Genomic DNA, 24,957 nt, shown 5'->3' with positions numbered 1-24,957 from the left:
ACCACGCTGCACACTTAAAAAAAAGCGGAGGAACCATATTAAAAGGTAACCACTTTGCATAGCAGCTGCTGCAGGCTGGGCAAATTCCAGCCCACGGGCCAGATCCAGTCTGCAGGATTAATCCCTGGCGGGCCCTCACCTCCGTATTTACCTTCACCTTCGCAGGATCACAGCTCTTGTTGGACACGAATCACCATTTGTAGCCAATGCGAGCAGTGGGAAACAGCATCCCATTCCACAATGCTTCCCGCTGCTCTCATTGGCTGCGAACAGCGATTCACAGCCAACCAGGGCTGCAATCCTCCAATACCTGTGGAGGAGCAGGTAAACATGGTGTTGGTGGCCCACCACGAACTAACCCTGTGGGCTGCCTTTTTTTTTTTTTTTTTAATTGCCCACCCCTGCTGTAGGCCTTACCCAGCAAGTCTGGTTTGCTTCCAGTAGCTTGACCTGTCTGGCTAGGATGTTCTTTCTTGGCAATGCATCACTGGAAAGAGTTTCAGTTTTCAGCTGAATCTTATCTGCACTCTCTCTAGCCTTTGAGTGGAATGCAGGATTCAGTGAAGGAAACATTTTGTTGAAGGGGAGGTAAAAAGGGCAGCCACTGTGATCTATTTAGTCAGCCCAGGGGGTCTGACTAAATACAAGGGGCTTGTACAGATTTTGGAAACAGGAGGGAATAGTCTGGGTTCTCCAGGGATTGCCCACAGACAGTTTGATTCTTCCAATCTGTAAAGAGAGAGGGAAATTGATACACCCGAAATAGTCACCCAGAAGCCTTCATTGTGTTCCTCAAATGGTGATCCTCAACTTGGGCATGATCCTTCTAAGCATTACTGCCTAGCAGCAGAACTAAAAATTGGAACGGAGAGTACATCACCATCCTTTTACCTGGGAAAGGGCAAGCATGCGGCAAAAGGCCCTGTTCAACATAAGCACAAACTGGGCCACTTGGAACGTCTTTAATACAACTGTCACCAACAGTGAAACTTTCTGGCTTGAATTGCGTTAGAAGCCTTGTGCTGTGGACATGGCTTGGCTAAAATGATTCCCAGCTGAAAGGTGCTTTGCACACTAGTCAGGAAGGCAGTGCTAAATCCTTACACTGGCATGCTTACCGAGTAACCGGAGAGCAAAGGCCCCACACTCACAGCAACCCAGCCAGAAGGACCTTGGCCACAGTGGGCTGGGTCAGGCCTGCGGGGTTGGGGTCAAGGCCAGCGTGCTCCCTGCCACGAGGGCAGGCCAGCAGGGCCAGGGCAGTCCCTGCTGCCCATGGCCAGAGTTAACTGGTTAAACAAACTGTTCCACTGGTTAACTAATTCGTGCAGTTTTTACACCCCTAAATAGTAACAGGGTAGTCTCATTAAAAAGGTTGTAATATGTACAAAGCTGTTCTCTTTCTCTTGAATGTGCCTAAAAGTGACAGAAACAGTAACTAATAGTAAATGTGTTCTATCTGAAACTCCTGCTTCATATTCCTGCATGTGTAGAGCCTTGCACAGATACTAAATTTGTATCTGCATCCGGGCTCCGGATGACCTGTGGGTAACTGGGGATATAAAGGAGGACACCCACCAATTTGCAGTATCAAACAGCAGCTAACACAAGTGGAAAGAAAATAAATTAAAAAAAACCCAACAGCACCCAAGTATGGTGCCAACTCTCGAAGACTGCCAGGAGTCTCCAGGAATTCAAGATTAATGTTTAACTACATCCAACCAAAACTGAACCCCCTATGCAGTGTTTAATGAGCTAAGGTTAAAGTTCAGCAGCAGCCCCATGGCCACGGCTTTGCTTACTAGGCCATTCAGAGACGCTTACGCTTGATGAAAGACATATTCGTTATAAATAATTCTGAAGCTCATCCCCTTCACAGAGGGGAGCTGGTAGGAAATCGTGCTTATGAAGCACAGACCATCTTCACACCATTCTGGAGATCAGCTACAGACCAGTGGCTCAACAAAATGTATGTCTACTTTACACAGCTTTTAGTGACTCGGCTGTGTTTTTTGTTGGCAAAATTGCAGACAAACAGTGTTTACACTGTCTGATTTTTACTGTTAGGGCTGTGACACTGTATATTGACAACCATATCACTAAAAGTCAGGCAGTGTAAACACTGTTGGGATTTTTGTCAATAAAAAAAACAAACTTACACTTCCTATGGTGTTTGTTTAAAGACAAAGTGCTGTTTTGTTTACACTACAGGTTGAACCTCTCCAGTCGGCACTCTCTAGTCTGGGCAACATCCATGGTCCGGCATGATTTTACTTAGACTGATTATCTTGGGTTGGCTAAGTCTCTTGTGGTCCATAGCTTGTTTACAGCCACCACTCTTGGCGCTCAGTGTTCTGTGCAATTATTTACCTCTAATTTAGCCCTAAATGTCTTCTAAGAGCCCTGCAATCAGTGGGAGTGTTGCTAAGGCTGCTAGACAATACTGACCTCCTATAGCCTGACAAATTCTCTGGTTCGGTACTGGTCAGGTCCCCAGGGTGCCATTCTAGAGAGATTCAACCTGTAGTACTTGCAGGAGCAGAGCTTTTATTGTTCAGGGAAGGGGGAGTGTAAGCACCTGAACAATAAAAGCTTTGTGACAAAACTTGCATTGCTCAGATGCCAGTGTAGATTCGGGATGTGAAAGGTTAATCAGTAAGCATCACCTTCCATGGGTTCCGGTTCACCCTTGGGGGCTACAGCAGCTCCCTGCCTACTACAGCCCCGTGGGGCCCACCACTGCAGGGAAAGGGGGGGCTGCTCCAGCTCAGCTGGGATGAAGTGGCCCTTTCCTCCCGTTCCCCTTTAATCAGTCAGACAGCCAGTTACACTTGACATTTAACCAGTGAACCAATTAAAAAGGACTTTACATCTCTAGTGAAGACAAAGCCTCAGAATAAAAAATGGAAGTATGGAGTTAAAGGGAAATGAGTCTTTCACCTGTTTCCATGTAAGGAGTTTTCAACCACCAATCTTCAGAGTAGGTTGCCCCAAACCTTTGGGGAACAAACCCTTCTTGCTTGTGGATGGAGATTAAGACTTTAGAAAACCCTTCCAGAAATAGTTCTCTCAAAAGCCGAGAGTGCGCTAGCAGGTCAATTAATATATTAAAAAGCGACCGAACAGACTGTTCCCAGAGCAGTACAGGGTAGCAGGCGGGAGCCAGTCCGCAAGGGGAGTCAGTTTAAAAAACAGCTCCCCACACACGCCAACTCATGCATGCCACCCCCTGCTGCTGCCTCTGATACAGAGGCAGCAGTGTAGGATGGCAGCAGCCCCTGCCCGCCGTGGACAGAGGTTGCTTCATGGCAGCCGCCCTTGCCCCCGGGGCCCCATGCTACTGCCTCTGTAGGAGGCAGTGGGGCGGGGAGATGAGGGGAAGGCAGGCAGGTCCATGGAGCTGGCACATGTGGAGAGATGGCCAAAAGCCGGCTCCCTGTGCATACTGGCTCCTGCTTGTACCCCTCACCCTCTGCATGTTGACATTCCTATTAGGAATGCACCTTATACTAGGCCCAACATCTGTTGCAAATGAGGGGGTAGTTCTTGGACCTGGAAAGGAGGCAGGGCCTCAGGCATAATCGGCCAGGAGCTCTGGGGCTGTGGCAGTGATTTGAAGAGCCCCAGGCCCTTTTAAATCATCGGTCCTGGGACAACTGCCCCTTTTGCTCTCTAATATCAGTGGCTCATTAGTACTGGCTGCTGAAGCATTTTAATATTAGCCACGTGTGGGATGGTACCGGTGTCTGGTTCTTACTGGTGCACCGCACCAGCTCACCCCAGCCCACCATCATCACTGCCTGCAGATTTGACACCTGTTGCGTGGAAGATTAGAATATTTTCTCTAAGATGCCCAAACTACACCTGTATAGGGTTGCCAACATTGTTCTCTGTAAGCCATGCACTTGTGCGCCAACTCAGGAGAGATTCAAAATGCCACCCAGCTGATTAGCAGCGTGTTCTCAACTAAGTTTTCTCTTTGTACTAGTGGTGCACATGCCTTGGTGCACATGAACTTATTCTGCACTTGCATGGAAAAAATTTGCACATGGATGCAAAAGATTAGAGAGAACATTGGTTGCCAGCCCTCCAGGATTGGCTTGGAGTCTCCTGAAATTGGCATCGATCTTCCAGTGACTGCTGAAAACAATCTAGGTGATTTAAAATAGGATATTTCAAGAAAATGACATTACGTTATGTTGAAAAAATCCCTCCCAGAATAGTATTGGTTCAAGCAGACAACCCTACACCCCAGAAGTTCAGGTATGTTTCAGTCATCTAGATCAGTGTTTCTCAAACTGTGCTCTGCGGAGCCCCAGGGCTCCGCGAGGTTGACAAAGTGGAAACATCAATAGGTACAACACATACAATCAGTGGACTGCTGGGGCTCCGCATACATTTTTACGCATGTAAGGGCTCCTGAGCCCAAAAAGTTTGAGAACCGCCGATCTAGATTATATGCCAGATTCTCATCTGGGCACCACTGGGAGGAGTGGGGGAAATCAATGGAGTCACTTCAAATAGGCCCCAGTGTACATGAGAACAGGCTATGTTTTATAGGCTTCAGAAGTCTGTGGGATTCCCTCTCCACAGTAATGCAACCTCCAAATTAATTTTATTTTTAATCACCTTGTTCTTGAATAAACCTATTGATGGCATCTATCAGGCTTGTGCCTGGTTCTCTCCTCACCCCATAGTCCCACTATCGCAAGTTTAAACACATCTTTGAGTTTGAGCAAGCCTATAAATGAGCTCTCCAGAAACCTGTATTCCCTCTGGCCACTCTCTACTTCCTTTTCCACCTCCCATCCCATGGTCTATCATATCACTCAAGCCTCATGTTTAAAAAAAAAAAAAAGCTTCTGTGAAAAAAAAAAAAAAAAATGTAAAGCAAAACCATGATTTGATATAGAAGCTGAGCTCCATGGTCTGCTATTAACAGAGAGCTGAGCCTGAGATCTGAGGCCCTAAAGTGAGACAGTGTGACTGCAGCCGGTTTGCTCCCTTCCTTTGGGCTAATCCCCAACCACTTCCCATAGGAGAGGGCTTCTAAGTAGCACACGTCAGTAGATAACAAGTCTGGACATATAACTGCCTCGGAAAGCTTTTTACATTTGCAAGGTTTGAACAAGCACGTGCAGATGACATCCAAAGATGAAGTTCTGGATGGACTCGTGACCACGAGATGTACATTTTTCAAGCATTTCTTCCATCTCACTCCACTGAAAGTTACCATGCTTTGCCTACTAGCTGTATCAAAGAACTAGGAGCCACAGCTTTCGATCTCTATTCCCAGCTCTACCACTAACCTATGGGGTGCTGGGCAAGTAATACTATTACTTAGCCACTCTTACAAGCATTTTCAGTGGTTCAAATGAGAGGGGTACAGAAGTACCAAGTGTCTTTTTAAAAATAAATAATATCTATATGCTTTTCTCTGGTGGTGGATGCTCACATTTCTCCATTTATACAAAGCACACTTACAGTAAGATTTTATGTTGGCCACTGAATGATTTTGATACATAAGCTGTCACTTCACGAGAGCACCAAGTTAAGATTAGAATAATGGGGATGATGTGTGTGTCACACACTGGAAATGGTTCTTAGAAATGCAATGCATTTTGTTTCCATTAACGCTTTTCAGACAGCATTACAAAATCATTTATGAAGACAGATTTTGAGTTGAGCGAGTTAAAGATGAAAGGAACCTTTTAAGTCCTGTGAGTCTAGAATTGTCAGTTCCAGGCAGTCTAGCTATCCTTGTTAGGTTACAACAGGTAAGGGATTATGGGTTAAATGTTAAGATCTGGTTGTCAACCTCAGACATTAAATCTGTGACTGGACTCTAGTGCATCACTACATGGAGAGGATGAGGGAATCAAGCCATGTGACAGATGTTAGTCACACCATTCAGCACACTATTGGAAGGAGCTCAGATACTTTGTGGATGAACACGGAAAAAGAACCAACACAGAAGAGCTATTCAAAGCCTCTGCTGAAAGAACTCCAGAACTGCTCCGCATGCAAAGGTCGGATGCGAGGGGGTCAGTATTGAGGGGTACTGGTGAAGCAAGGGTGCATGGCCCTGCCCACACTATGCACTGTTAGTCACTCCACAGTTTAAACAAGAGAGCCGTTGCACTATATTTAGAGCTATTTACAATATTTTCTGTACTCTAGATCAGGGTGGGCAATCATTTTTTGCCAGGGGTCACTTAAAATTTCTGAAGTGACCCCGGGCCGCACCGGGAGGGGTGGAGCCGGGATACTTCCAGTTTCCCCACCCCTAGACCACGACTGGTCTGGGGGTGAGGGAGTGCCTTATGCTCCCCTCTCCAGAATCCCCCTCGGTGCCCAGGCCCCTGGCTGGGAGAAGATTTCCCATTCTCCCCCCCACAGGCTAATCAGGGCCTGGGGGTGGGGGAGCATGCAAAGTCTCCTCCCGCCCTGCCAAGAGCACGTGGCGCTTCTAAGCGCTGTGCGCTGCTTGCAGGACGGGGTCAGAGCAGAGGAAACTTCATGCATTCCCAGGCCCTGATTGACCTGTGGGCGGGGGAGCACGTAAAGCCACCTCCTGTCATGCCAGAAGCACCTGGTGCTTCCAAGCGCTGTGTGCTCCTGGCAAGATGGAGGAAACTTTGTGCACTCCCCCCACCTCCAGGCCCTAATTGGCTTGTAGGCAGGGGAGCGGCAGGGCCTCCAGAGGCTGGCTCCACCCACTTGGTGGGCCGGATCTGGCTCACAGAGGCCCTTTTGCCCACCCCTGCTCTATATTTTTCTGAGAATATTTTCTGCATGTTACTCCTGGGGCTGGGAGACAGGTAGGAGATGTGTTCAGGGAGTGTATTCACTAGGCAGTACAAGGTGTGCAAGGTGGAGTTGGGTGCAACCAGACAAAGTAGAACAGTGGAGGTGTAGAGAGGTGGCAACTAATAGCTGAAGACATTTTGACTCACGCCTCTGTTCTAACACTGCAATGCTTTAAGAACAACCAGAAAGATAATCCTTCTGTACATATATATCATTTTCCCCAGAGACCATTGTTCAATTTAGTTCTCCACCTGCAGAGATCCTAATACAATGGCAAGAGTCCAGAGCACTTTTAATAACAGCTTGGCCAGCGGCAAGGTCTGAATAGAGGCAAGAAGCACAAGTGTCCGCTTATATAAAGAGGCCCTTTAGGCCTGTTTGGGTATGTCTACATTGCAATTAGCCACTCCCCACGGTGTCTCATATCCTGGGTCAGTTGAGTAGGGCTGACGGGGCTTTGGGCTAAAATGTGCTGTGTTGACATCTGGGCCCAAGCTAGAGCCCAGGTTTGTAGACTCACCCCACCCTCTGCATTTCAAGGTGCAGGCTGGAATCCAGGCTCTGGCACTTGGCAATGAGTGTGGGTCTCCAAGAGAGGATTCTAAGCCAAGCCTCTGCCAGCCAATTTTTGACCCTGCAGCATGTGCCCAAGTTAGCCGAGCTAGACCAGCTGTGACCATGTCTCACGTCTTTTATTGCCATGCAGCCATACCTTAGTTACCAGCACTTCTGCTTTAGATCATCAATTTGCAGCAGGTGGAAGGAAATCTATGCCTGCTTCTGACTGAAGTTTGCTTACTATCCCAAACGCAGTTCCCTTCTGTTTGCATTTACTCACTGGCAAATCTAACAACTACACTCAACACACAGCCAAGCTCTCAGCACAGACCCTAGGCATGATTTGTCTATGACAACCACTAGGAAGGCTTCCAGTTCAGTAAATCTTCCCGTGGAGTAAATCTGCCTTTCACTCCAGGGGCAAGGCACTGCAGACAGGGCACACCGGGTGTCTGACAGCCCTGTGAAGACTTGTTGACAGCAGGTCAGACAGCAACCACAGGCCATAGGGCAAGGTGGAGGGGGAACCTCAGCTCTGCACCCCTCAGAAGGGGCAGGGCTAAGGGTAGCCAGCCCTCAGCACCACCCAGATTGCGGTGCACCCTCCCCCCAGCTCTCAGAGCTGCACAGAGCTGTGCTCCGGTGACAATTCAAAGGAGGCCCGGAGCTCCAGGCCTCTGTGAATCAGTGGGCCCTGGGTTAAGTAGCCTCTTTGGCCCCTCCTTGTTGACATTAGGAAGTGCTACTCTAGGCTTGCACCTAACCCTGCGAGATTGAACCACCATTAGGTCTGGTGGTAATTTCTGGTAAAAATTCCCTTATGTAGACAAGGTGCAAGTAAGAGCACACAGCCAAGTTAACAGACTTTTAACCTTCGCTCATCCTGCAGCCAACTTTGTGGTTGTTTTACATCCTTTTGTTGCTTCCCATATATGCAGATAATTAGCTACCTTTGCCTATTATAAATGTAGAAGTGGCACTCTCTCTTCAAGGACACACTCCCAAGGTACAGTAAAAACTGCCAAGAGCAACCACTCTTGGGAGTCTGCAAAAAGCAACTGCCAATATTTCTTCTACTTCCCTCCTTCCCCCATTCATGTGTGGAATAAATTTTGTGATGTGCACTGAGGCCTATGTGAATGTGCACCACAAGTAGAAACATGCTGCTGGCTGGGGGCACTCTGCTAATCAAGTGTGCAGCATTTGAATCTCTTTTGGGTGGCTACTCGAGTGCTCAACTTACAGGGAATACTGGGGACTGCTTGTAAGAGGCAATCTATCTTCAAAAGGTAAGGTATTGCATTCCTACTTCTCTGTTGCTGCTGGCACCAGCACTGCCTTTGGAGAGGCGTGCCCGGACATCAGCTTCCACACTCTGGACACCCAGCTGTGAAGGCAGAGCAGAGAGCAGTGGCTGCTGCCTGAGCATGAAGCTCTGAAGGAAATAAAACAGTGTTGTTGCTGGTTGCAGATGACAATTGGTCGGTCTTCACAGTTCCATTATAGGGCAGTGGTTCTCACAGTATGGTTCATCTTGCAGATAGGCCACAGGTTCAAGACTCATGGTTTACGTAGCTGAAGTTGCATTGGACATTACCATGTAGTGTAGACCAGGCCTTAGACAGGTATTACTATAGTTTTCAAAGCTTTTAGCTATTTAAACATACTTTTTACAATTGAAATCAAGATCTGCTTCCTTAATTGAATTTTTCTTCAGTTGCATAAAATGGTTTGTTGTTGTAATAAGTCTTGAGTGCTAGAAGCTGCTTGTAATTAAAAAGGAAATGCATTGATGCTTTTGCTTTTCCTAAAAAAAACAAACAGAAGTCTAAAATGTGACCTAGTTGTCAAGCATGACAATCTCTAATTATAACTTTAGAATCTGTTCAAAATGTCCTCCACAAGCATGCAAAAACTGGTGTTACACAAGGTTACAAAGGATTGATAACTTTGAAAATCAATGGAGGAAAGCTTACAACCCAGCACTTCCTCCAGTGAAAACATGACTTCAGCTGTCCCTTTCCCTCTGCCCAAGTGATGCCAACTGAAAGAGTCACCACTAACATGTGGATCTGCAGACTCATGCTGATATGACCCTTTAAAAAAAATATTCTTGGAAATAATTAACAACTTTCACTTGGTGTGTAGCAGAAAGGCTTGTGTAAAACAGAGTTCATGTTTTCCATCCTGACAGCTAGAATTTCTTAGCCATTTGCTTGTTGGCATATCCTTATATCAGAATACAGCTTGGGGATTGGTAATGGCAGGAGTCATAAGACTAGCCAAACTGGGTCAGACCAAAGGACCATCTAGCCCAGTATCCGGTCTTCTGACAGTGGCCAATACATCCGCTCCCTGAGTTACGAAAAAGTTACAGACCAACACTTCGTCCATAACTCGAAGTGTTTGTAACTTGGATCTCATAGAGTAACATGCGACCGCGCTGTTCGTAAGCGCGGATTGCCGTTCGTACCTCGGATCTGCATTTACGACCACTTTGGTCGTAAGTGCAAATGGTCGTAAGTGGAGGTGGTTGTAACTCGGGGAGTGGCTGTACCAGATGCTTCAGAGGGAAAAAACAGAATGGATCACCATTAAGTGATCCATCCTTAACTACCAAGGTCAAAGCCAGCCCAGATTGGTACTGACAACAAGTTCCCACTAACTAATGGTTGTTTACAGACACAAGAGATGAGCCTGATAGTTCTCTTTCCAATTTTTAATGGGTCTCTTGTCCACATTACCAACTGAAAAGGTACATTTTGGTAATAACTGGCATTATTCATAGTCTCAGTAGAAAGGCCAAGAATTAACTGGTTATGGATCCTGAACTACTTTCATCCCACTTGAAAGTGATTCCTCAGGTGAGTTGAGGCATGAGGATAGCAGGAAGCTAGGGAAACCTGCTCTGCTACTGACTGTACTGCTACCTGATCTGTGAACAAAAGACTTCAGACTCCTCAGCCATCAATATGACACTTTATATTAGCACTAAAATAAAGAGAGTTTAGAAGATCACACTGAATATTTTTTTCAAAAAATATGAATTAGTTATTCCTGTAACTCTGTGAGAGGGCATCAAGCCTCTGGATATGTCAATGAGATTGTGGAAAAATTACTCTGGAAAGCACAAATATCAAAAAATGAAAAGTTATCACTAGAATTATTAACATTCATTAGGAATATCAGCAGATGGCCTGGCGTACATGCATATGGGAGAGCAGACTCACAAGGGAAGGATGCATGAAAGATCACAACTGCATGGATGGCAAAAATGGTTATACAAGACAGAGGGAATGAAGACCAAAATGACAAGGGTCAGATAAAAAGTCTAAAAAACATTGGGTACATCACCTACCACTGCTTTCTTGTGTCGCAGCCGATGAAACCCAAAAGACAAAGTGGCAAAAGAATGCAGAAGGAGGAATCAGTAGGGCAGCAATGTCACACTGGACTTCAGAAACAGCAGCAAGACGAGTCCAGCCCTTTCCCCCTTTTTTAGCCCAAGGAAGTAAGACTGAAGTTCAGGTCAGGAGAGCAGAACTCTCATCTTTCTTTGTCTTTATGCTTTTCATCCAGAGAAAGGAAATTCTGGAAAAGTAAGATCAAATAGAGCCCTTCCTCTGCATCCCACCTCCAGTAGCATTTGTGCCTCTGGAAATAGCACACAGGACACTTGTTCAGCTGGTATGAACACCCACTGCCGTGGTTATTCCATAGTTATCCTGGAAATGATTGTACAGACAGAAATGGATCCAGTGCTAGGACAAGATTTGAAATGAGAAGTTTGGGGAGAAGAGAAGACACACGATCCTCAAAGTTAAAATATATTAGTGGATCCTTTTCTGGGCATTAGCTCTACTGAAGAATTGTAGGGCTACCACTGGCTGTACTGCTATCTGACTGGGGGAGATGACCACATTCAGGGACCATGACTAACAACTTTCAAAATGAAGCTTGAGGGGTAGAGGTATTTTGGCATTATTGGTCCAAGAGTTATACAGATCCAGAAGCAAGTTCATGCTCAGTCTCTTCACCTTGATTTGCTCCTAATTTTAGTGGGGAGTTGGAGTCTGTTTTGCTCCTGATTCAACTATAATTTACTAATCAAGAGCCCCAAAAAATTCAAAATCAAGATGTTTAATGAAAAGGACACAGGTCTAGAGTGTGAATGGGGTGCCATTTGGGATGTTAATGGCTAATAGAATAGTTGACTAACAACATGAATTGTTAGCGGTTATCAACTATGCTATAGTCCCCAGGGGTGGGGCCAGCAGCCAGTCACTCTGGCCCCACTCCCTGGGAGCCCCCTGAATCCCTGCGCGGCTGCCTCTTTATCAGAGGCAGGAGTGCAGGGCACCAGGTGGGACCTGGTCCATTAGGGGAGCCAGTTTATAAACCAGCTCCCCCCCGCAAACTGACTGCTTGCCATCCTGTGCTGCTGCTCTGATACAGAGGCAGCAGTGCAGGGTGGCAGCTGCCCCTATTCACACGGGTCCGAGCTCCCTGTGGACAGAGGATGCTGTGGGGAGGAGTCAGGGGAGGCTGCAAAAAGGCACAGAGGCAGCAGTGCAGGGCCAGAGAGGGGGTGGGAGGCGGCACTGCAGAGCTGGTGCTGGGGGGAACCAGCTTTTAAGCCATCTCCCCCCAGCATCTGATCCTGCTTCCCTCGCCCCTTGCTACCTCTGATACAGAGACAGCAAGGGGGAGGGGGAGAAATGTGAGTACTCTACTAGAGTAACCCATAAGCCTAAAATATTGGTTATTCAACTTGTGAACTACGCATTCACATCCCTACACTCCACTTCCTCCAGAAAAAGAGAACAAGATGGCAGAAGAGTTGTGTGACAGACTCTTAGGCAAAGGGTTCCATTCTTCAGAACAAACTCACCTCAGAGCCGACACTCAGAACCATTTGTTTCTATCACTCTCTTGTTTTCTAAATTTTTGTAATTCTTTCTTAAATAAAGTTTCTTTTGTTTTAGGACAAGTGCGGTGTATTATACAGAAGTGATGGTTTACAGTAAAACTGGAGCACCGTGTTCCTTTGGAGGCAGCAAATCTGGGATTTCTGAGAGAAGCCAGTATCAGGGGGCAAGTTAAATCACAGGGGAATGTTTCAAAGGTACCGGGGTGCACAAGTTAAAGGCAGAACAGGCTCAGCCAAGAGGAAAGTAATGCAGTGGCTACTAAGCTGGGTTAGGGGAGGGGATCAGCTCTCAGTCCTGGGTAGAGTCCTGGGTACCCTAAGATCTCTCTCAAGTTCCCCACATAGGACCTATACAAAAGAATAAGCTGGAAAACATTGATCTCCCCACAAACCTAAACCCTTCTCCTGTTCCCTACCTCCATCAGCCCCTCCTGAGGATTAAAGGACCCACGCCCTGTGGAACTATGATCTGCAACACACACCACCCAACCTAAAAATTATCTTGTAAGTACTTTGCTTTAGGGGGTTCAGCTAGGATCAAGAATGTGGATCTGCCAGTATGAAAATAGATTGTCAGCAAAACCACAAACCTGTCCAGACTGAACCAAACTTCTCACACTATGATGTTCTGGGGATCCCCTAGATCAGGGGTCTCCAAACTACGGCCCGCGAGGCCCTCTCATCCGGCCCGTGGAGACTGTGACGGGGAAGAAACTCCCCGCACTAACAGCCCCTCCCCCGGAGAAGCGCCGAGCGGCGCAGCGGAGCCCAGGGGAAAGCCCACGGGGAGGGGAGCGAGGGCGCACAGCCGCAGGCGCGGCAGGCGAGGAAGGCGGCAGGACCCAGGAGGAGAAGGGGCAGGGACGCCAGGGTGAGCGGCACGCCCCGTGCGTGCCGGCTCAAAAGGGGGAGGGGCCGGAAGGACAGGGGCGGCCGGCACTCACTTTCTTTTGGGCAGGCAGCCAGGAGAGGGAAGCCGGAGGAGCCAGCGGGACGGAGGAGGGACTCTGGACCCGCGCAGCCCTTGCCCTGGGCAGCGAGACTCCCCGGCCGGAGGTGCGGGGGATCGGAGCCGCCAACGGACGGCCACACGCCCTGCGGACCAACGGCCGAGCCCGGGCTCTGCGCGTCCCTCACAGCAAGAGGGGTTGGGACTTGGCGTGGACAATTGCTCCCTATTGGCCAGTGCGTTCTTATCCTATTGGCTAGCTCTCTCATGAGGTCACTAGTGGGCTGGACTCTATTTTGGCATCCAGGAAACAATTTCACCATTCACACTAATACAGGTGTTCATGTGTAGTGTATCAATGTGTTATTAAATAATAACTGAATAAAATAATATTAAATAAATAATTAAAAACAACATCCATGTTTTGATTGTTTTTTATTTGGACCTCAAGTGTGTAGTCGGCCCCCGAACTGCTGTTTGATAGTTAATGCGGCCCTCGGGCTGAAAAGTTTGGAGACCCCTGCCCTAGATCATCAAAGGGCTCGGTCACTGCCTGCTCAGTAACCATGCTTCCCTTTATGCCTGGGGTGGGGAACCTAAGGCAGAGGGGCTGGATGTGGCCCCTAACTTGCCTGGATCTTGCCCCCAAGGTTCGTGGCTTTCCCCAGCATTAGGGTGCCGACACTGGTGCTCCAACCCTGCTACTGTCCCCTCACGGAGCTGGGGCACAAAATCTACTAGCTTGGCCCCTCCCCCCCGCCTTGAGTTCTGGTGTGCAAGAGGAACCTGGGGAGTGTATTTCTCCTTCTCAGCCAAGGGCCGCCCCAGTGAGGTTTTTGTTTTGTTTTTTTCTTTTGCACTTCTTACTTATGTGCGGTCCCCAACTGATTTTTCTGCAGGTCAGCAGCCCCCAACCCAAAAAAGGTTCCACATCCCTGCTTTATGCCATACAGATCTCTGGTAACAAGCAGACGGTCTCATCCTGGTTTCCCATAGCCTGAGTGCACCTTCCAGGGTGATACTAACTTCCCTCCAGTCCTGGGTCTGCTCCAGTACATTCTCCCTATGTTCATAATTACCAGATCCTTGTACAGTACTTTTCTCCCCTCGTTTGGCATCTCCGAAGGCACAACACAACCCTGCAGCCACCAGTTTCCTTTGGCACGTGCGCGCGCGCGCGCACACACACACACACACACACACACACACACACACACACACACACACACACACACACCCACCCACCCACCCCGTGGTTCACACAACAGATTTATTGGGGGAGGGCGTCAAAACAAAAGGCCAGGTGCAAAGATGAAATAGTGAGGGGAAGCCAAAATGTACAAGTTACAGCAGCAGAGAAGCAAAGATGCAATCTCAGTTTTTCCACATCTGTGCTAGATAAAAATCTCTTTTCTAATATAAAAAGGTGCCTATCACCATTGAATTGTTTCCTTGCCTACTACTCCCTAATTGCAGGGGCAATCCTATGCTTCAGACAGCTTTCCCCTTCAGGTATGTCTTAATTGCAATTAAAAACCCATGGCTGGCCAGTGCCTGCTGACTCAGACTCATGGGCTACAGCAGGAGTGGGGAACCTTTTTTGGGCCAGGGCTGCCCACCCACAGAAAAAAAAAATCAGTCGGGGGCTGCACATAAGTGAGAAGCAAAGAGAACAAAAATCCTTCACTGACGTGGACCCTGACTGAGACGGAGAAAGACATTCCCCTCGCACACCAAAACCGGGGGTGGGCAGCCTACTAGATTTTGTGTGCTCCAGCCCTGTGGTAGGATAGCTGGGGGTCGGTGGGGGGGAGTGCTGAACACCAGTGTGGGCTCCCCAATGCTGGGAGGGGCGGCAGCACGAGCCTCAGGGGCCTGACCCAGGCCTGAGGTTCCCCACCCTGGGGCTACGGAGTTGTTTAAATGCAGTGTAGTCCTTTGGCTAGAACCTGGGCATTAGGACCCCACAGGACAGGAGGGCCCCAGGACTCAGGTTGCAGCCAAAACTGGCACATCTGCACTGCAATTAAACAGCTCCTTAGTCTGAGCCTGCATCAGCTGGCAGTGGCCAGCTGTGGACGTCTGACTGTAGCATAGACATATGCACCAAGGCTGTCTCTAAGTTTCTGGGTGTCTTTTACATTCAACTTCTTTAGTTTTAAAAGGGCTTTTCAGGTTGTTGGGGTTTTTTTTTTTTTATATTCAGTCACTGTGGGACAAGGCCCAGTGGTCTCAATAGCTTTCATTGCCGACTTTTCCTGGGTTGCTCAAGGGATGTTTCTTGAGTCTAGTTATGTGTAAAACGCTTGGCTTAGCCTTAGGAGACACCTCTCCTGCTCGGACAGCGGTCCCATGAGTAGTAAGGTGGAGTGAAAGTTTTATGAACAGTCCTTAATATACACAAATACATAAATTCATAACCATAGACTGTACACTCATCTCATAAGGACTTCTAACTTTAGAACATTACAAAGTTTCATAAAAGACTTCTCTCAATCGGTGTTTATACACAAGACCATTGTATACCATCACTTGATTCAATTACTTACTTTTTGGAGTTTACATCCCATTCTCTTTGGGGTATCAGGACCTTGACTGTTTCACACACATTTTCCATTTCACCAGAAGAATCTAAGATTCCACACCATTGGAATTACCAAATCATACTTCTACGGAGAGAGCCAAGACCTAAGTGACATTCTTCACTTTACTTTCCAGAGACTATACAAGATTTAACATACTTCTCTGAGAAACTAACAAAACTATCAAGTGTTTATCTTGACAAACCACCAAACAGGCATTTGTAGAGGATTTTGCTGGGGGGGGGGGGGGACGAGGAGGAGAGGGGAGGAAAAAAAAAGCCATCCAAAACCACAGAGTTACTTGCATGGCGGTGGGGCTTGCATCATTATGCTGTGTATGAGAGCAGGGCTTGATTCAAAAAAGTAACAAGAGAATAAGCATAAAACCCCACGGTCTGCAAGTAAAAATGCCACCCAGCCTTTAAAAGGAAATCCCAAACAACACTTACTTTGAGCTACTTAGACTGGCCCTCCATGAGGTTGCCTAAGATATAGCAGGCCTCAATGCTGCAGCTTCACCCAACACATCCCTCCCTCTCCCAGTCTCCACCCCAACACTCCTCTTCAATCCTCATGCCAGAAACAAAGAGGACCATAGATCAGTAGAACATGTAGTATCCGTAACATCTTATTTTGGTGCCAAAAGGAGTACTATTGGGTGGATAATACCTCTCTTCTCATGTAGGCAAATAGCAGAAAGGAGCCAAGCACAAAGAGCCCATATTCAAACCTTACCCAGAGGGATGCCAAGCATCAAACATGATCACATTTAGAATATCTGCACAATCTACAGCAAGCAGCATCTGACTCGGATGATCCATCTGAGTGCTTGTTTTGTGGGAAGAATTTGGAAAGAATATCACTGCCTTTTCCTCCCTGGCACTGGACCCTCAGAAGGGAGAGAGTGGAAAAAAGGATGGAGAGTACATAACCTCACTTTACATGGAACAAAGAGCACTGATTAATTAAAGTCACTGGGGGAGTCAGATGACATTTTAGACCACTTGGTATAAGTGCCACCACCATACACACTGTTTAAAAAGAAAAATCTCACAGATCTACCCACTCAGCTATCCCAAGTGCTCTTCTTTTCTTGTAAAATAAGATGGTGACCACATTCGCCTGTAAAATGTGTAAAGTAGCATTCAAGAGAGCAAGGTATTCCTGATTGAGCAATTCTAGATTCAAAGCTTTGTTTGTGGTCACACAATTTAAAGCATCTACTATGTGAACCATCAAAAAACATTTTTTTTCTACATTACGGATCCAATTTTACTGACATGTAAAGTGTTTACTAACCCATCAGAGTTTGATTTCTTAAGAAGTATTAAATTATCAGTTTAAAAATATTACTGACTTTGAGTAACCCAGAAACCAGAAGAAAACCCAGCATATTTTTTTGCTTGTTAAGGGGCTGCCAGGTAACAGAACATAATCATTATATCATGTAAAACTTGATTATTCTGTATGTCAAGACCTATTTTTGCAGAATTGTGCCAGACATTTACACACTGCAAGTTTCTGTTTGGCACTGAGGAGTGGAATTAATTTTTAAGTAATCTAATGTTTAAATTAGGAACAATCTACTTTGGACAACATTCTTCCTAAGAAAATTCAGCTTTAAGCCAGCTTGCAAAGTAAACAAACAGCCTTCTCACTAGGAAGTCCACATGACCTCTTGGGTTACATCCAGTTGATCATCAGATAAGCAGTCTCAACAAATATGGCCATTTCTGGCATTTACAGATAGTGTGCTTTTGAATAGTGTACAGAATACCCAGAATGGAAAAAGAAAAAATCATTTTGGCAGAATGAACTGTTCACTGAGATGGAATTTCACTATTACTAAACAGGAGAATAATATTACTATAATTAAGAGATAAGTATTATTACACAGCAGACAAAACAGCACATAATAGGGAGAAAGGAGATATTATTGCTTAAATTAATACTGCCAGGTTGAATATTTTAAAACATACACAATTCCTTCTTAGTATTATGGTAGATTATAAATAATGAAAGTTAAAAATTTTAATTTACTTCACCAAATGTACCATTTAACTGTCTGACATTGTTACCCCCACCCACCCACCCACACTTGGACAACTGAAAAACTATTCAGTTTCACTATGGTTTTTAGTTACATTCTATTACACTGTTAGGATGTTATAGTTGCATGTACTCCAGAGGAATATGTAAACCAAAAACAGAAAATGGCAAATGAAACCAGATTCAAAGATGTAGTAGAAATATATTACTAAATACAACACTTGTGTCTCTAGAGCTTAAACTATGTGACATTACTTCCAGTTTATGCCAGACAATTTCATTCTTATAGATAACTTCCCCCTCCAAGTAGCTGACTGTGCAATTCAGCTTTCCAAGAAAGACAAACTTAGCACCTTGCAGCTCCCGGTGAAGGGCACGTCCACCAAGCTGCCTCCTCCATACAGCTAGATGCCCAAGGTCTCCTTACACATTCTGTAAGTGGGTGTGCCAATAACTTGTTTAAAAGTTCTCACCTTCACCTCCCTGCGACGCGGCTGTTGACCCCCTTTGCCCCCAAGGGGGCCTTGTGTCAGGATTAATTGCTAGGGAAAGTTGATCCCCATCGCCACCCCCAAAGCATTAAAAGTCCCCAGACTACTGTCCCACTATCCCCTATGCATATAGCCCCAGGGGCTGGCACTCATTTGATCCAGACCATCCCAGTCACCCCCTGGCTGCTTCCTCCTCCCCTCCGCTGCCCCACACAGCCGCCTCGCTGAGCCAGACACCTGCCCGCCTACGCGAGCCCCCCGCCCCACGCCAGGGCTGCTGCCGCCCCCCACTCACCTGAGCCGGGGCGGGGGCTCCCACCAGCGCTTGCTGCTGCTGCTGCTGCCGCACGGGCGCCCCGGAGCTGCAGCCCCTGCCCGGCCGGGCTCGGAAGGGCCCCCGCAGGAAGCACCCGCGAACCCCCCGCGCCGCTGCCATGGGCCCTGGCCGAGCCCGTCCCGCGCGCAGCCGGCACCTGCGGGGACCGCTCAGGCTCCTTCTGCCCGGGACCTCGGCTGCTGCTGGCCTGAGTCACGTGGGAGGGTAAGGACGCCACCAGCCAATCGGAGTGCGGGGTCGGCTCCAGGCGTCGCGCCGCATGCTGGGAGTTGTAGTTGCTCATCCGCTCCGGCGACGCAGCTCCTGGATCACCAGGGGAAGGGTCGCTGTGCAGCCGGCAGGTGAGGATTAACATTAGGCGCCCTGTCCAGGCAGCTCACCAGTTACCTGGCCTCCTTACGCCCGCCGCCACAGTTAACGGGAGCGTTCAGGAGAGTTGCCCAGAGTTGGGGGGAGGTGTAATTAAATGACAAATACATTATAACAGTGACATGCAAAGGCAGAACCCACCTGGAGCTGAGACGTGATCCAGCTCATGCGATCACATCCCCCACGGTAGAGCTAATGCTAACAACAGGCTCTTTTACTTTTCTTGATGTCAAGAGAACGCCTGCAAGAAGTAAAAACCATTTCCCCTTTCCAGTTGTGTAGTCGTCTGTGTTCAAAGTTTGCCTGGCTTTGTTCCACCCCCTCCCCCCAATCCTCTGGGAAAGTGGCAGGGATTGGCATCAGAAATATCATCTCCCAGTGGACAAAGTATTTAGACCGTTCAAAATTTTGGTTTTTCTAATTCTCAGACACTTGAACTAATGGGAAAACACTAGTAAGAAAAGATACTTTCATTAAAGATTCAAAGCTATCAAAATGATCAGTCTTCCAGTCCATTTGTCCAAGGAGGCTACTTGCAAAACCAGGGAAAATAAAAGTTTATAGACCCAGTACTTCTGAATTAAAACAATGAAAAACAGTCTTTAATGTTGGAGACTGACTTGTAATCATGCTTCCATTTCATAAAACACAAAAATACACCTTTGATTCAACTGATGGTAATATACTGGTATGGGAGCTTCTCTTTCTACATTTGTTTTTTAGTTTAATGCTTTACAATGGACACTTTGTGTCTTATGCAAAAATCAAACAGTAGGTTGCTACAGATTGTGGGCCAAATCCTGTCTTCTGTTATGAGAAGCTTAACCACTTCTCATGAGCTAAGCAGCTGGCTGATATAGTCACTGTTCAATTAAGCAAATTGATATTTTCAATACAGATAAGGTTTTAATTAAAACATTAAATGCTTGATGTTGTGTACAACTGCAGAAAGGTAAATGAGCAAATTATGCACCTAATCATCAGCAATTTTATGATTTTTTTTTCAATGGGACCTCTATTTTTCCTCTCTCTATTAGTGGCTCTTACCCTACATTCACCTGTTTGATTTTAAAGTTATTCAGGCATGTTCCTACAAAGTACATGAAGCTAAGCTGTACTTGTATCTATAGTACTTCCTACTAACACCACTGATTTTGATGGGTCTGTGCATGTAAGAATAGTTACTCACTTGTATTAGTGTGCAGTATCAAGGCCATAGGCCTTGTCTACATTGGAAAAATTTGCATGTATACAAGTCTTGCTACATAATCCCCTATGGTGTTCTTATTCTGAGAGAGAGTTTAAGCTAGACTGGAAAAATTACCCTTTCCCAAGCAACATCAACTCAAAAACAAGAGCCCTTTTGATATAGGAAAAAGAGTGTTTAGAAAGGGATTGTGACAGATTCAATCACAGATATATCCCCTTGAGACTGTGGAAGGATGTGTTGAAATACCACTAAGCCCACCACCCCATCGTGGTGAGCCAGACCCTCTAACCTTGTGCAGTGACAGCTCAGAGTTGGGGGTCACAGCCCATTGCAGAGCAACATATACACTGAGATCAGCTCAGCTTTGGGAAGGCTCAGTTAAAGGGATTTGGCACAACATCCAGGTACACAGCCCCAATGAGACCAGAACCCCAGATAAATCCATTTACTCTGCATAAAATTTTATAAAGAGCAAGCTCATAAGTTGTTCACTCCCTTTTTATCAATGAAAGATATGCATGGTTACCCCCCCGCCCACACACCCTGGGGTAATAATTATTTACACTGGGTTTACTAATAAAAAGTGATTGTATTAAGCCTAAAAAGTATGATTTAAGTGGTTACTTGCAAGTAATAGCAGACAGATCAAAGTAAGCTACTAAGCAAAACAAACACACATCAGCTAAGTACAACACACACAAAAAATTGTTACATGCAATTTCTTATCCTAACATTAAGTCTAATCATCTTCTCTCACAAGCTAGGAAGCTTCCCAATTTGGGCCTGATCCTTACCTCTGTTCAGATTTAGATGTTTTCAGCAGTAGGGTTGCCAGATGGTTTAACCAAAAATACCGAACACCCTCCCTCCACCCCCAAAAAAAAACCACTGGGGAAAAAATTATGTTGAGAAAAAAAAAGGGGGAGACCAAAGTTGTTGAGAGGGGGAAAAAAAGGACCCCGGGAGTTAAGCAAAAAAAAATTAAAAAAATTAAAAATAAACCCAGCATGGCCCTTTTAAGAAATGCCTTTGAGGCTTTTTAGCCCTAACAGGCTGCTGTCCGCTATCTTGTCTTCCTGCTCTGGGCCAGACTGCTCCTCTGCAGAGCCAGGTAAGCACCTGGGATTTTCGCCTCCTAGCCAGGAAAAAAAACCCCAGAAAAATCAGAAAATACCGAACATATTAGTTACCAATCACTGATCATTGTCCCAAGTACTAGGCTATTAAATTCCTTGAGTACAACCATTGACCCTCATTTAGCTTGTCTAGAATAATAAACCAGTTTATATTTCATATTTCTAACTTCAAATAGACAAATGATCCACTTATGTGCATATAATATACACATTCAGCAGATTATAGCTTTCTAAATGTATTTCACAAGTATTTTGTATCAAGCATTTTTTAGTTATGTCATATTCCTAGTTATAAACATATTTCTAAACAGAATATGGAGGTGCAAAATCTCAGGGATTTTACCAGTACAAATACAGTAGCTCAAAATCACATATTAGCTTATACCAAATACTGTTCTAGACAGACTTTTCTTTGTGATTCTCAATGGCTGAGGACCAGGCTTTCTAAATGCCCAGAGCTTATCACCTAATAAACCATCTTGTTAGTCTTTAAAGTGCTTTATAGTTCTGTCTTTTGTTTCAGCGAGAGCTTGGTAAGGAACTGATGGTATGAGGTTTGCATCTTCATCCCATGATGCTATGTTATGTTGAACCCTCACATTGTAGCCAGAAGTTATTATGTATTGATACGATATCACATCTCACTGCAAGGCATGATATTAATCCATAGCACTTTACTGCAGGCTGAATGACCAATCCATAACACTCGGGACAGTTGCATTATTTCAACAGATAGGAACCCTTGCAGAAAATTTTTCTATATCTCTAGGCTTTCAGTTATATGAAAGACTGAGTGGTGTATGTAACTTATCTCCTGCATCTACTTGTATTAAAGCCTTGACCCAAGGAATGTGATTTTTGTTTCAGTTCTGACCTACATGGAGTCTGATGGATTACCACTTTTTATTTAGTTACATCTTTCTTTTGAGTTCTGGGTGAATTCTTATTTAACCCATAACCATCGTGCAGAATTCAGCCAAGCAAGTTCTGGTTGCACATTGACAGATGAATGACACTTTTGGTAGATTCAGACATTTTGTACTTTGCACTATGCCGTCCAGATAAATCAATGCACTAGTCAAGATGTATTACATCTCACATGAACATTTGAAGGGCAGAGTCCATGGATCAATGTTCTTTATTAGCCCATTTGGAGACATACAAAAATAAAAAAGTTGGCTAGTCCTGTCATCTTTTTCCAAACAGGAGTAAACAAATTATTTATATCCAAGTGGTGTTTTTATGAAATAAAAAGAAAAGAAACAAATATAAAGTCTCCATCTGAGAGGACAATGTTTGTGTAAATCTGGATAGCATCTCCTCTGCAGTCAGCATTATGTTCCAAGGCTACAGCTATACTACAAACTTTCCGGAAGAGGAAATGCAAATGGAGCACTCATTTGCATATATCACGCTCTCATTTGCATATTCTCTTCCCATCCTATTTGCGGAAGAGGTTTTTGTGCAAAAAAGCGCTCTGTAGAAGGTGCCATTTTGTGCAAAAAAACCCCTTTTTCACAAGATCCCTTCTTCCTCAATTTTTGAGTGTTTAAAAAAAAAATCAGAGGTGGATGACAAACAAAAACACTGCAGTATCAATTTAACTACCCTCTACACCCCACAGTGGTGTGTCTGAATCTCAGGAGTCCCATAGGACAATGTTCACATGGCGGCAGGAGGTAGGGAGGGAAGGTGATTCATATTCATGGACATCCAGCTGTGTTGCTTTCCTGTCAGTTGTCCATTTTACAAATTCAGCTTCTGCGTTTTGTCTGTCTTCTTCCCACACAAACTAAGCACAATGTCCAGACTCCAGCAACACCTAAAGCATCTAGGTATAGGAGACTACAGTATTTAGAGATGGAAAAGACTGACTATTGAATCTGTTTCCCTGCAAGGACAGAACACCTATGTTATGTCTACACTGGCGGGTTCTTGCGCAAGTTCAGCCGTTCTTGTGCAAGAATCCGCAGTGTCCACACTGCCCACCCACTTTTGCACAAGAAGATTTACAGTACGGCGTAGTAAGAGAGGGCTTCTTGCGCAAGAGCTACGCTCTTTTTTAACAGTTGTAAGCCCCCTTGCGCAGGAGCTCTTGCGCAAGAGGGCAGTGTGGACGCTCAGCAGGGATTTCTTGCACATGAAAGCCCTATGGCTAAAATGGCCATCAGAGCTTTCTTGTGCAAGAGAGCATCCACACTGCCACGGGTTCTCTTGTGCAAAAGCACAGCTCGCACATGGCAGTGTGGATGTTTTCTTGTGCAAGAAGCCGCCAGTGTAGACATAACCCTACTGGATATAAACTGGGCCGATAACATTCCTGAAACTTCAACAAACCCCTTAAGAAAAAGGGCCATTTTTCTAGAGATTAGGTATCAAACACTGTATATAAAATATGAATGGCTCACTTATGACAACTCTGTTCTACATGGATTTCCTAGCATTCTTCACTGCAGAGCACACCAGAGTTACTGTTCTGATCAATACTAAGGTGCAGCAGAGTTAATAGGCATCAGCATAGAGCATACTAAGGAACTGCTACAGCGTAATCTTTTCTCTTATGCTTTCTCCGCTTGAGAAAGGCATGAACTTCTCTGGTAGGGTTGCCAGGTGTCCAGTATTTTCCCGGACAGGCCGGTATTTGTGGCCTCTGTCCAATTAAAAAAAACCAGAATATACCGGACATGTAAAATGTCCGGTATTTTCTGTTTTTCTCAGACGGAAAATTGCTCAACCAATTTTTTCCCCTCTATGTTCGGTATTTTGTGTGGAAGTATCTGGCAACCCTACTCTCTGGAGAGTTTCTTTTGTAGCTGGCATAGGGATCACGCCTGCTGTTTTCTCAGTCCTGCCATAGAGAGTCACAAAAGCACATTTCAGTGGAGGATAGCGATGGGGTAGGCCCCATTATCTTCTTGGAGCTGTGGTGAGGGGAAGCTAACAGCCTTCTCCCCCTTGTCTCCTCTGCTCCTTCCCTTTATTCTTGAGTTGTTTCCCTACTAAGCTCCTCATTTGGCCTGATTTTCCTCACTTACACTGGGTAAATCAGGAGTAACTCTGCTGCACTCAGTTACTGATATAAAGCCAATATAATGAGAGGGAAATCAACCAAGTGTCCATGAATCTCACTAACATCCCACACTCTGAAATGGAAGTGACCGTTGCTTTCGCCCATCCTTATACAGCCTCTACAAAGTGAGACTGAGACAGATGAGAGGGTGAGACACAACAGAAAGGGTAAAGAAGAGAAAAGGGGAACACAAAAAGAGGCCATGAACTTTACCTGGACTAAGGCCGTGTCCAGACGCAGGGGTTTTTTCGGGAAAAGTAGTCTTTTCCTGAAAAAACTTCCCTTGCATCCAGACTCAAGCCGCGTTCTTTCGAAATTATTTCGAAAGAACGCGGCTTTTCTTTCGATGGCGGTAAACCTCGTTTCACGAGGAAGAACGCCTTCTTTCGAAAGTTCCTCTTTCGAAAGAAGGCGTTCTTCAATGTAAAGAGGCCGTCTTCGAAAGAGAGCATCCAGACTCGCTGGG

At 45.8% G+C, this 24,957-nt stretch overlaps 1 protein-coding gene across 2 annotated transcripts in view; it reads right to left on the bottom strand.

Annotated features, from left to right (window-relative positions):
- Positions 1-18,901, bottom strand: part of MOCS1 (molybdenum cofactor synthesis 1) — a 53,574-nt gene extending 34,673 nt beyond the window's left edge. For both annotated transcript variants that reach the window (XM_075925388.2, XM_075925389.2), the window contains exon 1: positions 18,665-18,901. In XM_075925388.2, coding sequence (XP_075781503.2) covers positions 18,665-18,805 — 141 coding nt within the window. In that variant the 5' untranslated portion in view covers positions 18,806-18,901. The remainder of the gene's footprint in view (positions 1-18,664) is intronic.
- Between the last annotated feature and the right edge of the window lie 6,056 nt (positions 18,902-24,957).

This window comes from Pelodiscus sinensis, chromosome 3, assembly GCF_052426305.1.
Source record: "Pelodiscus sinensis isolate ZL-2025 chromosome 3, ASM5242630v1, whole genome shotgun sequence".
Taxonomy (NCBI): Eukaryota; Metazoa; Chordata; order Testudines; family Trionychidae; genus Pelodiscus; species Pelodiscus sinensis.
Note: the sequence above shows the minus strand (reverse complement) of the source record. Positions and strands in the feature narration are given on the sequence as shown.